This window comes from Lampetra fluviatilis, chromosome 10 (assembly GCF_964198595.1).
Source record: "Lampetra fluviatilis chromosome 10, kcLamFluv1.1, whole genome shotgun sequence".
NCBI lineage: Eukaryota > Metazoa > Chordata > Hyperoartia > Petromyzontiformes > Petromyzontidae > Lampetra > Lampetra fluviatilis.
In genome coordinates, this window is record NC_136284.1 from 12,631,885 (window position 1) to 12,647,935 (window position 16,051).

The window sequence follows — 16,051 nt, forward strand, 5'->3', positions numbered from 1 at the left end:
CAAAAGAACGGGTTGCAATGACATTTGGTGGGGTAAAAAAAAGGGCAGATTGTCGCTTCTTGCGTGATTTGCATGTATTTCTGCCGAATATCAGTGGAGAAGACATTTCTGTAAATACATATTAGTTACTGCATAGATTTCCGCGCTTGTGCTTATGGATCTCCGATGTGTTGTCAGATTTTTACTGCGTGTTGCTCGGCGTGACGTTCGACGTTTCGTTCCACGTGTTCGAAGCCTCTTCAGGAATTTAGAGCTCTCAGAAACTGAAGACGTTTCCAAGCGCATGGCAGTGTAAGGCATCGGACATGATGCTGAACAACACACAGTCCTACTAGAAAACACAAGGAGGAAGCTAGATTATGTATCCCTAACTTCTCCGTTGGCTGTAGAGAGATGAGACTGCAGTGATAAACTAAACTATTCAGCTTGTTTTTATTTTACCAGGTAAGGCCCACTCAACTATGCAGCTCTTTGTCCGAAGCGCCCTGGCCATATATGAAAACTCAACGAAGTGGCTTATCACGTGGACATTTATAGCAGCCAAATACTATAAACGCATGTTTCTAAATGTGGAAGGAAAAAAAACGGCTTCACACTTCACACGCAAACTCAAAATATGCAAGCGTCATGGAATCCACGACCTCCTCCTGTATGCCAGGCAATGGTAGGCAACGTCTCGCCACTGCAGCGCCCCTAAATCTGCACTAAATCTGCACTAAATCTGGATATACAGTACTATAGACATGATTGAAGAGCCTTTACATTCAAATAATATTTTATTATTGAATCAGGTGGTTCAAATATTAATGTTGTTAAAACAATCTCACAGAATTTATGTTTGTTTTAAGGGTCCCATTAAAACTACATGCGCTTAAAAAAAAAACTTACAACTCGATTGCAGTGTTGATATTACCCCCCGGCCCCCCACAATGTTTATGATGCAATAGTACAATGCGCCCCCTTGCCGCATGCTTCGCAACGCAATTGCAGAGACTTCTCGGATGCGGCGAATCACGGAGAAGCGCGTCCCCCAAACGGTTGTGTCGAGCGGCCACGTGTTAATGTCGGGCATTTAACGCCTCCTTCGGATGCCCCCGCAGACACGAGGAGCAGGCACGCCACCCCCTCCACACTCCACCGTAGCAGCACGCAAGTCTTGAAACGGAGCCAGCACACGGGTGTCTCGCGAAAAGAAGATCAGACCCGAGGCCGTGCGTCTATATAGTTCATATCACGCTTGCGGAAACAAGGATTTTTGTTTCAGCGCGGGAGTAGACTTTTTAGTCTGCGGTCATGAATGAAGCAATTCGGGAATGCGACCTGCATTTTATTTTGTATTTCATTGTACATGTGTACCTGCCAGAAACTGTGGTACTACTTAAAAACAAAATGTAGATATTGAGAAAATGTTAAGTCTTAAAATAGTTTAAGGGTGAAGTTGGAAGAGATTTGGTAAAGTACATTGCCTCATTTGAAAGAAAATGTGACCTTTAAACCATTTCAGAGTTAAATACAAATACACGATAGGAGCCCTAAAACAAACATGCTGTTTATGAAAATTTTAATCAAACGGTAACGTATTCCAAATGTAACATTTCGGACCATTACAAAATTTGTTAAAATTATTCGTACGATATGTTCAGTATGTTATTAGCTCCCCGGACACAAAAGTTCAACACGAGGCCATTTCGGCGTCAAGGGTTTCTCTTCCTCTCTACCAGGGAACGAGTGTGCAGAACTATTAGAGACTAACAGCCGCTTATTTTGATGGAAATGAGCTCGTTATCATATGGCACTTTTCATAGATATTTTTAGATCAATTATTTTAACTTTGCTCTCACTGGTGCCGACAGGATTTTTGAAAACTTACTAAATGAAACACATCAGAGGGATTTTCTTAATTGCTTTTGTGAGCCTGTGAACTATCCGCATGTCAAGATAGTATGACAGGGTGCAGATTACATGCCTCATTAAAATAGTGTGTTAAGTTTAATGAGTAATAAAATGCAGGTGTGCTCGATCATGGGTGCGCAGAGGTTTGGTCCTTTTATTCTTACATATTGACCTTTGCCCTTAACATTACTTACCTCGACGAGTAGCAGTGGATAAGCAGCGGTATTCTTAGGTTTTTTCGGTAAAGTCACGTAGGTAAAAAAAAATCAAAATTAATAAAAAGTAAAATAAAAATAAAATAAAAATCACGACGTTTCGGAGGCAACACAAGCTTCCGTCTTCAGGTGGAACCGTCACAGCACGCCTGCTGTAATCAAGTAAAAAAGATAAGCAGCGGCTTTTTTTATTCCTTTGGCACTCAACAATCTCACCTCAAGAAACTGAGAAGACTGACCCGGAGTATGAAGAGGTGTTTCGGAAAGTTTATTGTCAATTAAATAAATGTTAATACTGTATAACGGTGATGCCGAAACAAGTCAAAATATAGACATTTCTGGCCCATCCAAAACTTAGCAAAGAAAAAAAAAACTGACAGCAGATGGGGTTTGGTCAACAGGACACATTGGCTTGGGAAAAATGAACAAAAATAACAATTGATATACAGAAGGCACAACCAAAGTGATGCTTAGCAGAGGAGGAGGTGCAGGATGGGGATTGGTTAATCGCTAACGGGCTGTGCATTGGGCAGGCAAGCAGTGACTTTACCCTTGGCTTGATACATTATTATTATTATGCCAAGATGTCCTGGCAACTGAAACCCAAGCTGAGAGTAAAAGCACAGACCGAATGGTTCGAGGGGAAAAGTAACGTGCTACAAGGGGGCCTTGTGTGGCTGGTATTTATTTCCACAGTTAAAATTACAAATTCAAGTGTCAGCCATTTGGCTGCATCAGTAAACAAACTGCGATGAAATGTAAGGTCATTAAAAAGGGTTGGGCAGCTGGGAAATACTGTTGGGCAGATAAACAACAATTTAAAAAAACAGAGGTTAACACTGCATGTAAATGTTACGGCAAGTACATTATCACGGGGAGAAGAGTGAAACATTTTTTTCTCCATGAACTGCATAAAATTCTAGCATCTATTTATAAAACCATCTAGTTTACTCTAAAGTATGAAATAAATTACAGAGATGAAAACAACAATTAAGAAACATAAATAGAAAAGTTATCGAAGCATTGTTTAAGAAAAATAACCACTAATTTGGGAGTTTAATTTGAAGACTTAGTGTAATGGCGACAATGTGAAATTGCACTAACAATGTACAATGCACAAAATCTGGCTACATAAAATAACGCCGGTGCATGTCATGAACTGAATACTGATGTAGTGTTGGAAGTATAAGCTACTTAAACTGGCTTGCCTAAAAAATAACACTGCTTTTACAAAAGAGTGGCACACAGATAAAAATGGTACAAAAATTTCTGCATATTAAAGGCTTTTCTACCTTTTTCACTTAAGGTAATTTCTCTTCATTTTATCCTTCAGGCTTAACAACTTCAAAATAAAATCTACCATACACTGATCAAAGTATTATGCTTAAATGTCTACATTAACAGGTTAGGGTACATCATACTTTTTTCTTTTTGTAAAACCAAAAGTCCAACAAAGTCCAAGAGAGCCTGTTGAATTGCAAGAAGTTTAGCCCGATATGGCAAGTTTGCAATCAAATGCTTTTCAAACAACACTGGCACATTGATTCGCTCGAACATCACTGGCACATCCTTTCACTCAACAAGGAAACAAGAACAACTTAAGAGGACAGCTGAGGCACAGCAATGGTTAGAACAATAATGGTAGTCTTGGGCCTCTAGGCCAGTGAGACGGCTCCAACAACAAGGAGCTGGAAAATCATCGAGAGGCCCCTAAGCTGCTGCTTGCATCTTCTTCATCATCATCGTCGTCGTCGTCGTCATCTTCACACTTTATTTGCGTCTGTCCTACTTGTATGCCTCTGTCCAACTCCCCGCTCAATTCCATTTCCTCATCTTCATTACCTGCTCTCCCTTCTTCTGCTGCTGCCTCGGAACACTTTTCCTCGGCCTCCTCGTCTGCGGCGTCTTCAAAGCCCTGTCGCTCGTAATCATTCACCTTCGTACACTGCTCTTCCTCCTCTCCCCACGCCTCCTCTTGGGAACATTTTGATCCATTTTCTGTGGCACTCCCCTCTTCTCCTCCCTCCTCTTCCATCATGATTTCCTCCTGTCCGACCGCCCCCTTGTCGGCATCCTCCACCACCGAGGCACCCTCTTGCGCTCCCAGAATGCCCAGCTCCTCTCCCAGCATCCCTTGCTCCTCCCCCAGCACGCTGCGCTCCTCTCCCATAATGCTTCGCTCCAATCCCATGATGCTCGGCTCGCCATCCCGGTCGCCCTCTCCGCGCCGACAGTAGGAGTAGCGGTGGTTCATGTGCTGCGAGTAGGAGCCCGAGTGCGAGAAGCGCTTGCCGCAGCGGTCGCACTGGTAGGGCTTCTCCCCCGAGTGCAGCCGCGAGTGCTCGATGAGGTGGTGCTTGTGTTTGAACGCCTTGTTGCACACGTCGCACTGGTGCGGACGCTTGCCTGAAATGCATAAAAAAGAGCGAAATCGAGCGTCGTGTTAGAACTCCCGTTCACGAAAGGCGATCTTTGCAATGCGATGTGCTTCTTTTGCACCGTACGTAGCCAACCGTACTAATCGGAGGTAGTAAGTGCCACGCGCCTAGTTGACTTTCATAACGAGCAATATTATTTTTAAGAAGACACCGCACCAATATGCATTTGTGTAAATAACAATTTAATAATCAGTGGACAAGCAAATATTTCAATTGCAAAGCGGTATCGCAGGCGTTCGAGCAACCCGATATTATTTTCACGTGGCTAATGAAAAGTAATTTAAGCACATTATTAATCACATGAAAATGGATCATGAATCAATTACCTAATTTGTCAGATGAATATGCAAAACAGTAACTCCAGCATTTAAATTGGGATTCTTTTAATAATTTAATAAAAAAAAATTCATTAGACGACGTTACAATTCCGTCCATGAATCAAGATCGCTGCTCGTCGTGCTGCCAGTGACATCGCGACGCAAAGGCACGTTTAAGAAATGGTGTTGCGAAGGCCTGCTGCGATACGCTTTGCTTAAGGCGGCACACGCGATGAGACATACCCGTGTGTTCATACTTGTGCCGCAGCAGCGAGCTACTCTTGTGAAAGGTTTTGTCGCACAGGTCACAGGAGTACGAGCCCCCCAGTGCACTCTCCCCTTTCTTCTGACGCTTGCGCACAGAGAGACCCGACTCGGAGTCCGTCACCTCATCTGAGCCCAAAGGACTCCCCATGCCTTCTTCTGGCGAATCCGCCTGTCCAGACACGATGACAAGCATGATTATCTCGAACTCATCGCGTGGACATCACAAACGGTCTGTTAGTTGGCACGCACACATGTTTGCTAAGGCTTTGCAGTAACTTGATGACAGATTTAAAGGAGTCTCTTTTATTCGTTTTACGAAAATATTTTCTTGAAGTCATAAATGACTCAACGAGTCTTATTCACAAGGGCCTTGCAATGGAGTGGTGACAAGAGTAGTTGGAACACTGCGTTATAAGCCCGGCGACCTAAGTTTGATACCCGGCAATGGGTAACATCAGTGGTGAGTGATCAGAATCATAATATCTTACTCGTACTGGAAGAATCAGATGACCTACAAAGCTATTTTTTGATGTCCAGTCGGGGTGGCTCAGAACGTTACAACAACAAAGAGTACAACAACACGATAGGAGTGCAAAGTATAGGCAAGGCTAACAAATCACTTAAAACAAATATACAAATAAAACTAAACTATTGTTTTTCTTAGCGGGTAAAGCCCACGGAGCTATTAACGTATTTTTCAGAAGCGACCTGGTCCAAATGACGGCTCAACAAAGTGGCTTATCGCGTGCAAATTTAAAGCAGGGAAATTATCTAAGTAATCTAAACGTGATATCTGATCCTGTTGGGCAACCCTCCACCCTCTTGATCAACCGACACGGAGTAGCTTCGTGAAGTGCACGCTCGAACAAATCCCCATGACCTTTATCCAGTAGTGGATGAAGGGCCGGCCGTACGCGATTTAATTATTATAGCCCGCATCGGTATGTGTGGCCAATTATTTTAACGAGTGTGGATGTAGGAATAAAAATTCTATGAGGATAGGTCAGGATCACACTCGATGTACTTCTACCTACTGACCATCTTGAGCTCTTCGGAGTATCTCGTGCATGATGAAATGTGCGTGATCCAACCCATGCTGAGTAAAGAACCCCATTAGCAGCATTCAGAATCGCGTGACTTTTGGATATCAGGGCTGAGGTAATGTGCTAAAGGATGTCAAATTAGTTTTCAATAGCCTGCAATTAGTAATGCTTTTGGCAGTACCATTCAAATGCATTGACATGATGCTCGAATGCCCTGCCAAAATGCCCTTTTCTCTGCATTATCACATCTTTCATCAGTGACTGCTGCCTCATTATGTTTAAGGGCTACATTATACCTGTTCGCGAGGGTTAATTGAAACCCTGATAATTATTTCATAGAATTTGAACGTGATGTAAGTTATGCTTTTTTTTTAGTTAGTATTAAGCATTTAATTTGTAGTTGCCAAATGGGTTGATAGGGCGCCATTTTAAGTTAAATATACATATGGCACAATTATGTCTAATTCAGTTAGAATTTTATTTAAGTGTCTCAAAAACTAATTTATTAACAGGTAACACATATTTTGTGGCAGATATGGTTTAGGGGTAGGCGTTAATGCACGCTTAGATTTTGCCTGCGCTGGATGAGCTTAAGGTGAAAATAGTAATTAACAGCATCCCACACCACTGCCTACATTTTATGGTCAATCCTGTGAATTGTGATATGTAAAAACTACAAATATATACTAATTAAGCTTAACATGCCCTCACATATATAGCACGGTTGCCTCTATAATGCTTCCAATTAGATACAACATTCGGTTGAGTTAAAATAGCCGCAGGGCAACGTTTCTCGATTCAACCACAAAATATATCCACTGAGTGTGCAGCAGTGGCAGTTTATGACTCCAGGTTGAGGACGAAACAAAGTCCGCCTCGGGTTTTTCAGTCTCACGTGTAGGTGGATCCAGCGAGAAACTGGAATGCACTGGCGGTGGCTTCAACAAAAGCCATTTTTTTGTTCCACCGCATGGCCAACACGCAGGCCGTGAGGTTTCCCTGGAGGCCTGGTCTGGTAGGAGCCCAGCGCTGGTGCATCACCACACGCGTCCGCTCGCTGCCTTTGTGCTCAAATCAAATTACCAATTGGTCCACCTGAACGCATCGTCCGTGATTGCAAATCCAAAGGTGAACTTTGCCGTTGGCCTCCTCATGCCTCGAGACACAAACCGCCACTGGTGTGCAGTGCATTAATGTGTGAACATTTGGCCGGATGATGTCGGCAGCTCGAGAGATTAACTCACAATCGACACATCGTGAGCTTGAACCCAGGTTGGGAGTTTAATCAGCCTATCATCCCACCAGTGTCTGTAAAATATCCACCGCTTTGCAGGAAGCCGAACAGTGGTTGTTCTATGGAAATACTGACCATACCAGAGATGCCAATGGGGATGTACATCACCCCCATGTCACCCCAGGGTAACAACTGCTTTTACCAGGGTGAAAGTGACTCTTTAACGCAAAGCGCCAAATGGAAGCATCTCAAAGAATATCAGTAAAGTTCCGTTTAGCATAACCAGCCTTTACAGGAGTCTGCCACTTAATACTAATAATGCAATGTTCTCATAGGCAAATGCATTCACACATTTCTATGGTCCCCAAAACCTATTGTCTGCACAGCTCACCTGTGTGAGGTGTCGTCTTTGCAGGCCTCTTCTGTCTTGTCCATCAGTCAAGGATGCTGCCTCTGCCAAGCCTCCATAGGGCGGGATTCTCGGAAGAAAAGAACCTGTGTCCATCCCTCCATAATGCCCCAGCCCTGGAAAGCCCATGTGGAGCGTCGGCATTAAGCCCAGAGGTGGGGGAAAGCCCGTGAACACCTGACCGCCGGGAGCATAGCTTGCTACGGATGCCACGCTTATAACAGGCTTATTCTCTGGAAGATCATCGGTGCTGTGGGTCGGCGAGGTCTTTAAACTATGAAAGGAGTTTAACACTGACTTGGAAACGCCTGTGCCGGTTGTCAAGTTTAACGGCTGCTCTTCTCCACCGTGGCCACCCAAACGGTGGCTGGGGGGGGACTCCTTTCCCCTCCGCTTCACCTGGCTCAGTTTTGGCACCGACAGGTCGAGTGGCTCGCACTGATCCTGCAGCCCGTTGGTCAGGCCGTTGGGGTGGCCGTTTCTCACGCACGCACTCCCTCCGTGCGGGGATGACGTCGGTGCTGTGGGTGCTGGAATGCCATCACTGCTCGGCAAGAACATTCCGGAGCGCTGCAGCGGGCTGCTTCCCCTGCTGCCCACACCCTGCCTGGCTGGAGAATGGCTCTGTGATGCCTCCTGGATGTTGTACGATGGAGAACTTCCTGAAGTGCAGTAGCTGGGTAAAGCATCTGTCACTGGTCCTTTCTTGTCCATCCATTGCCGCAACAAATCACCCGGGAGGCTCATGGCTAGAGAAATCTTTATGAGCTCCTCCGGGCTTGGTTCGATGTTTCGAGCGTAGAGGTATGACTTCAGCAATGCGAGCTGGTCATCAATAGTGGGCACATGGCAGCCTCCAACCAATGCTTTTCCAGCTGTGTGTGAGGTGATTGAGTTCTTTGTCTTTTTCTTGGGTGTGGGACAAGTGGAATGTGGTGGCGATGGCTGCAAGACGGCCTTGATTTCCTCGTTCATCTTACACAGATAGCGCTCATGTTGGTGGAGAGGAATGGGGCCTGCGAACGATTCGCTGCAGAACTGGCAGGCATAGCAGGGCCTCTCTCTGGTCACCGGCAAATGGCTCTCAGGTTCTGCGGCTTCGGTCTTTATCTTGACAGTCATCCGGCCGGTTTCCTCCGCGTCACTTTGCGTGCAATTCTCGTGGTCTTCTTCCATGCGTGCAGGGCCTTCTGCACTCTTCGCCACGACCGCTGCACTACCGCCGCCTTGAATGTGGGGCGGAGAGGCCGCCGTCGTCGTCGAGTAATTCTCCCGCTTGAACATCTCGGCACTGCCGTTCGAGCCTCGAAAGTCGCCGTTGCGCTTTTCGAGCGACGGGTCGTACGCCACCTCGGGCGTCTTGCGCGCGCCGGACTTCGCCCCGGACGCGGTCGCGGTGGCCACATAGTGCGGGACGCCGAGGCAGTGAGCCGCCCGGATGCCGCCGTTCAGAAAGGGGGCGAGTCCCGACAGCCCCCGCGAGGCCATCACCACCATGGCGCGATAGTCCCCGTTGGGGTAGTCCACCGGCTCCGCCTTCACCTGCACGCCTCTGTGCAGGTCCGAGCTGGCGGCGGTCACGGCGCTTGCCGTGGAAACGAGCCGCGCGCCCTCTGAGGGCGGGCTGCTGCAAGCGGCCGGGGAGCCGGAAGGGGAAAGGCAAGCTGCGGACACCTGCGCGGAAGCCCCCGCTCTGCCCCCGTGTGTCCTGCCATTGGCTGGCAGAGCCCCGATGCACTTCTTGCTGCTGATGTGAGAGCTGTAGGATCCCGAGTGGGAGAAACGCTTCTTGCAGTTGGGACATTCGTATGGCTTCTCACCTGCGCACGACAGGCGAAGGAATCGCGGTTAGTGGTCACGATTTTTTGTGCCGCCTGTCAGAGAATCATCTAAGCAGTGCTTTGAAAGTGAATAAAAGATACCAAGCATTCATTCATGTTCTTTCCTGAAGGTGTGTGAACGTAATAAAAAAAAAACCTCCACATTTATCATTAACTGCCTCATTCACAGAAAATGTATACTTGGCTAATGTTTTGGCAAAATGGACCTTTGCCAGCAATGTGGAGAGCCATTGTATAAAGTGATTGGCGTATTGTCCATCACATTTATGAAGCAGTGTTAATAATGAATATGATGAGCTTATGTGTGTGTGTGCATCCTAGCCAACGCAATCGTTTATTGCCATTTTATTTCAACGTAACTTCTACTTGTGTGTACATGCATATACTTTTACATTTCAGAAACACTGTTTTTTTAACACCATAAAGAAAAGTGACCCGCAATGGTTCTGCCACCTCATAAGCAGTGTCACATTTATTGCTTCCAAAATAAATGCCAATTATTATCAGGGAGAGCAGACACACCCTCAACTTGAGGGCTACTCCCAGGAGACTCACCACTGTGAATGCGGAAGTGCTCTTTCAGGTGGTGCTTGTACTTGAAGGCCTTTCCACACTCTGTGCACTTAAATTTCCGGTTCCCAGCGCTCTGCGATTGACTCTGTGCATAAAGACGTTGGGAACAAACTGTTATACGTAAACTTCAGTAACTATTTTCTTTTACTGCTCGTGCTTTCAAGACGCTGCAAAGATTAGTAGTGACATCCAACTGCCAGTAAAAAAAAACTACCCTGAAAGTGGCTCTATACACTTCCGAATTTTTGTTTTAAAATAAGTCCACTGAATAAAGTGTACGGTGGTTTTTCATTCATACTGGTGGTGCTGAGTCAATGATTGTAATTACACATTACTGTGGCAATTCCATGAGACAACCGTCGACTACTCACAAAATCGTACGAAGAATATAAAACAATATTACAACATTTAAAGCAATTACTTCTCACATGTATCAGTATTCCCAGGGTCCGCCTTGAAAAAAAAAAACTATATTTATAACCCCACTGATCTAAAAAAAAGAATTGATTAATGAGTCATTTTCCTGATGTAAACACTGTGTATTTTAATTAACTCCATTAACTGCACCTCTTTGTCAAAAGGCTGAAGAATTGTAATGGACTTAAAAATGAATTCATGATCTATGCTCACTATAATTCACAGAAGCAATTGCTAATAATAACTGTATAACCCCAACCAGTTTATAATAAATGTAAATGCCCAAATATTAAAATTATGCTACCGTCACACAATAAATCAAAGTATTCTTTTTTCCAAAGCAGGCAAGAAGAGAATGTTGTAACACAGGACATCGTGGGATTCTGTGCATGTGAGAACACCCTGACAATGAGGAAATTGCACAACAACAAGAGTTTGGTAAGTGAATCAACCAAAATTCTATCCAATGTTTAACAACAGCGATGACTATGGAAGTGGCTCAACCGACTAAGCATATTCCTTATTTTAGATCGGAGGATTTTCTTTTCTCTGAAATAACATTTGGGGTTGCGAGGCGGTGGCTGTATTGCAATTACATTTCGAAGATTTGGCAAAGATATTGCAAATCAGAATTCAATAGCATTTAAGAGTTTGGGTCTGTTCCCTGCTGCCCACCATGAAACTCTCTCCCACTGAGCCATGACCATCTCCACAGGTCATGTTTGCACCATTCATACTCCCTACATCCACCTACTACTTTACAGAGGCCTAATAAAATAGATACCTATGGAACAGCATGTTAGCAATTCCATAGGTAGCTCTTAATAATGTTCAAATTAACCGCACAGCCCATTCTGGTTACGACTATAAAGCATGAAGAGTAGAAATAATATATCTAGCTATGTGCTATATATGTGTACTGTGTCTGTAAGGATTTCCTTCGAATCAGGAGAACAGAGGGCACATTGACACGGAGGACTACTTCAGCAGTAGATAAAAAGAAACTCGTTAAGAAAGTAGCTCAAACAAAAGTAAATTTGGAGTTATATATAAAAAAAAAATCTGAGAATTATATAGCAGATTAACTTTTGGAGCAATAACCCTTCATCAGAGCATAGGTAAGCAAGGCTTGTGTCCTGAGTGTCCTCCTTCCGCGGTGCGCATCTTTCAGTCACGGGGCAGGGATAACGGCAGCGGCGGTGCGTTTGGTGCGAGCTCGTACACCGCGGGCAATGCCCTACCTAGTTGTCGGATACAAGGCGGGGGGAGGGAGGCGTGCGTGCGTGCGTGCGTCGGGCACTGTGCGTGCCCTGCGCACGCTGCGAGCCATCACCTGGGCACGCTGCTGCTTGTGGCTGTCGGCGAGGCCGCCGGCGGTGTCGTTGATGGCGCGCTCGTGCCGGTAGCGGATGTGCTCTCGCAGGGAGCTAAGCCGCTTGTAGCCCCGGTTGCAGTAGGGGCAGGCGAGAAGCCCCGCGAACGCGTCTGGCGTCCCTGGGCACGCGACAACGCACAAAGGTAAAGATCCCACCCCCCGTATGTAGCCTTTTAACAGATGGTAGGGGCAAGTGCTGCTGGGGAGCATGATGCACACGAGGAGGTGGTGTGGCCGGAGAAAACCACGCGCCCGCTGCATGTCTCCACAGCGCTGACGGCTACACACTGCACCGGGGTGCTAATTTAAGGCCGAGCTAACTTAAGGGGAGAACTCGGGATTGGTGAAAAAAAAATTTCCACCGATGTTGCCGTAAGAGGGATTAAAACGAATATCACTGGGCTCCTACTGCAATGCGCTTACTGCAGTAACACTTTTCTTCGAGAGGACAACATAAACTCGCATGCATGCACACACACCCTTCGCAGACACACAGGAGGGGCATAGCAATAGTTACTGGTGGGTTTTTTTCACATTTCCTTTTGAAAGGAATTTCTGAACGTGCATAATTGTTATTTTTTATTGTTGCTTTTTTTAGGATCAATGAAAGAGGATAATGAGAGCATAGTAAATTAATTAACAAAGGTCTGGTCATTAAATGTTGAATTAGAGCTTTCGTGACTGCAGGAATTCATATTCTTTGGGTCTTTCGGTAAAGTCACGTAGGTAGGTTCAAAGAAAATAACAAAAAACTACGACGTTTCGATCGCAACACAAGCCGTCGTCATCAGGTAAATGGGGTTAGCGTCTAAAGGCAAACTGTTTATAAAGGTTGAAAATGCCTTTAGAAGCTAACGAGCACTTTGTGTTGCGATCGAAACGTCGTAGTTTTTTGTTATTTTCTTTGAACCTATCTACGTGACTTTTCCCGAAAGACCCAAAGAATATGAAGTCTGATCATTAGCAGCTCATACTAGAATCTGCGATGACTGGAATATGGTAGGAATATTGAAGCATTGTTCTAGCTATATATGTTTAAAAAAAATATTAAAAGATTATTCAATGAGTTTATTTATAATCTTTACCATGCATTATTGTGGCAGGGGTAATTAGTACATTGTGCTCTAATATATGCAGTACATTTTAGTGAAGTGTGTGTTAACAGCAGCATGAGAGAGAGAGAGAGCTTGGAAACAATGTAGCCAAGCCAACACGATGAATCATTACATATTAATTATACTGCTTCTACAGCTCAGAATCTATCAAGGGGGGTTTCACATTCACATTGTAGCCATGGTGGAGGAAGGTTATTAGCATCTTCCAAATAGCAGCCTGTTCTCTGGGAGCATCGTGCCATTTTTGCTTCTTGAGAACTGTGGGCTTCTAAATTTGTCGTCACGTTGGCCTAACATTGAAAATGCAACAGTTATGAATGTCGGAATTACGGAAATATAGCTATCACCTTCCACAGGAATAGACGTATCTTGATGCAAGACTGCCTTCTTCATTGCCAGTAATTAACTGTATAATACCATCAAATATTAAAAATGTGTAATTACAGGCTACGCTTGTGGAATCTGCAGAAGGCAAAGGCAGCCATCGCCTCGCAAATACTCTAATTTGCCCAGCTAATTAATTAGTCAAGAGAGTAATGGTAACATGCAAGGTATTATATAATGGATTGCATCTTAATGTCTTATCATAGTTTAATTTACATGGAAGTTAGCATCTGGCTTGGCTTGCTGTATGGCCCCCTATAAATACATACGTCTGTACCGAGTGGTTAAAGAATGCTTAAAAGTGTCACATTAAAAATACGCAGAGACTCATAAGCACTCATCATCATCGGCCATCATAAATCCACTGCTGGATGAAGGCCACACATTCCTGCAATGCCACAATCCTTCTTGATCCTCCATCGCAGCCAATCTCATCGCTCCATCTCTGCGGTGGGCATCCTCCCAGGGTTTGTTCCCTCCTTCGGCTGCCATTCCATCACCAGTCTCATCCTTTAGCCATCATCTCGTCTCGCAGTACGTCCTGGCCAAGCGCCACTTTCGTTCCTTGGCAGTCAACATGATATCTCAAACGTTTTTGTCCACTGCTTCCATGTGTTCCTCTTTCTGTTGTATTGCCTTATTCCAAACAATGCTCACCTCTCTCAGTAGAAACTTCACGCTGTCAAAGTTATGGCTGTAATCCATATATATATAAAATGAACATAAAAAATGTAACTTGCTGAATTGGGAAGTCAACAGTGGTGAGAGAGACTGCCTCAAATGTTCCACGGCTGTCTGAGAACCTCCGCACGTGACGAGAGCAGCCCAAAGCGCGTCTGAGCATGAGGCTACTCTGATGCCACTCGGCAACGCGACACACACAAGGACAGCAGCAGGGCGACTGTGTGCGTTGCTCACCGTTGTCATCTCGCACGCCAGTCTCTGGCGTTCCTGGCATCCCTCCGGACACCTCATCGGGGTCCTCGGGGTAGATGATGGCCGTGTCGTGCCGCTGCAGGAACTCGGCGAGGGTTCCCTCAACGGGGGCGGTGGCTCCTGGGCTGCCACCCCCCATGGCCTCCTCGTCCTCGCCCTCCGCCTCCACCGCGTCCGCCTCCAACTCCTTCTCTGCCTCGTGTGGCCCAGCCTGGGTCTCCTCCGATGGGACCGCTGTGTGTGTGGGGGGGGGGGGGCACATAGTATCCCAGTTGCGCTATGGTGTCTGAACGTGACGATTCACATGTTATACTTTGTTCAATTCCTCACAGATTTCCGGTTTGAGGACGATTCAGGATGTTATTCGTGAAGAATGCAAACGACTGAGTTGTCATCCTGTGGAGACAACAGCCCTCTCTCAGGGAATTTGGAGTTTCCACCAGTGGCCCAGCATCACACATGTAGATGAGCATCCTCCCATTTTGCATTTGAGTATGGAGATATTTTTTGTATTAACAATGCAACTGAGTCTACACAAGGTGATCTGCGGCTCAGGGCTTTATTGTCTATCACTCACACTCGCAACCCATTTGCACTCAGAGGAATCTGTCTCTCCTCAAGAGCCAGACAGATGCATTGCAGGCTCTGAGTTGAAATGCTTTAAGCATATGCCATGCATTGGCCCTAAAAGCCATGTTTCCTTAGCTCTGCAGGTAAGTGAGTGGTCCTTTACACTACCAATTAAGGTCTTAGAAATGGGGTGATAGAAATGAGTGCAATGTCAAATGTATACTTGTTTTTTTTTGTGTGTGCAGTAAATTAGGACTTTTAGCCAGCATGCAAACGTGGGCCAACGTTCCCTCGAGAGGGTCTTGTAGGGTTCCCTCTCACAGAATCCGTTCTTCCATCAGCGTTCCGAGAATTTAATTGCAGAGCTGCATCTTTCTTTATCTTCCCGAATTGATTAATGGACTCAGACCGTCAAACTCATGAAGAACCTGGTCTTGTCTCCAATGGAATATCTGAATGCAGGAATTCAGCGTGTTTGCTTAATACCTGAAATCAGACGTTCAGACATAGCCTTGGCCCCTGGTGCCATCCAGCCACATCAAACACATTTATTATTAATGTATGTCTACAGACCCACTATCAATAAATGAACAGGGCCAAATATTTATAGTTGCAGATTTCACTGTTAAAATATTTTCCATGAAAGTTTTTCCGATTTCTTTTTTTCCAGTAAGAGGGATGACGTTTCATATTAATGCTAAAGTTCTGTGATGAGCACCCAATTGTTTTCACCAATTTTCATCAAACATTTAATGTTTTGGATTAAACATATTGCCCGACAAATTAAGCATATTAACAAAATATATATTTACAATGTCTAAATGAAGCAAGTGGTATGTATATGTGATGAACTTGTGTTTAATTCACTATAAACTCAACATTCCCCACCGCACATAAGTAAGTATGATAGCATTTTTCTACGAAATTTCATTGACAAGAGCTGTTATCCAGTGGGAAAATATTTTTTGGTAATTTATTTTATTCCACAATTTTACTTATTTAGTCGTAAAATTACGCTTGTGTT

General features: G+C 45.0%; 1 protein-coding gene across 5 annotated transcripts in view; it reads right to left on the bottom strand.

Moving 5' to 3' along the window:
- Positions 1–2,353: 2,353 nt before the first annotated feature.
- The window catches only part of LOC144934590 (zinc finger E-box-binding homeobox 2-like), a 195,538-nt gene continuing 181,840 nt past the window's right edge, over positions 2,354–16,051 (bottom strand). For 4 of the 5 annotated variants that reach the window (XM_078860561.1, XM_078860558.1, XM_078860562.1 and 1 more), the window contains 6 exons: positions 14,440–14,691; positions 11,981–12,141; positions 10,213–10,315; positions 7,799–9,636; positions 5,107–5,299; positions 2,354–4,514 (listed from right to left, as the gene is read on the bottom strand). In XM_078860561.1, the coding sequence (XP_078716687.1) occupies positions 3,805–4,514; positions 5,107–5,299; positions 7,799–9,636; positions 10,213–10,315; positions 11,981–12,141; positions 14,440–14,691 (3,257 nt within the window). In that variant the 3' untranslated portion in view covers positions 2,354–3,804. The remainder of the gene's footprint in view (positions 4,515–5,106; positions 5,300–7,798; positions 9,637–10,212; positions 10,316–11,980; positions 12,142–14,439; positions 14,692–16,051) is intronic. The other variant, XM_078860559.1, reaches the window with a different exon arrangement.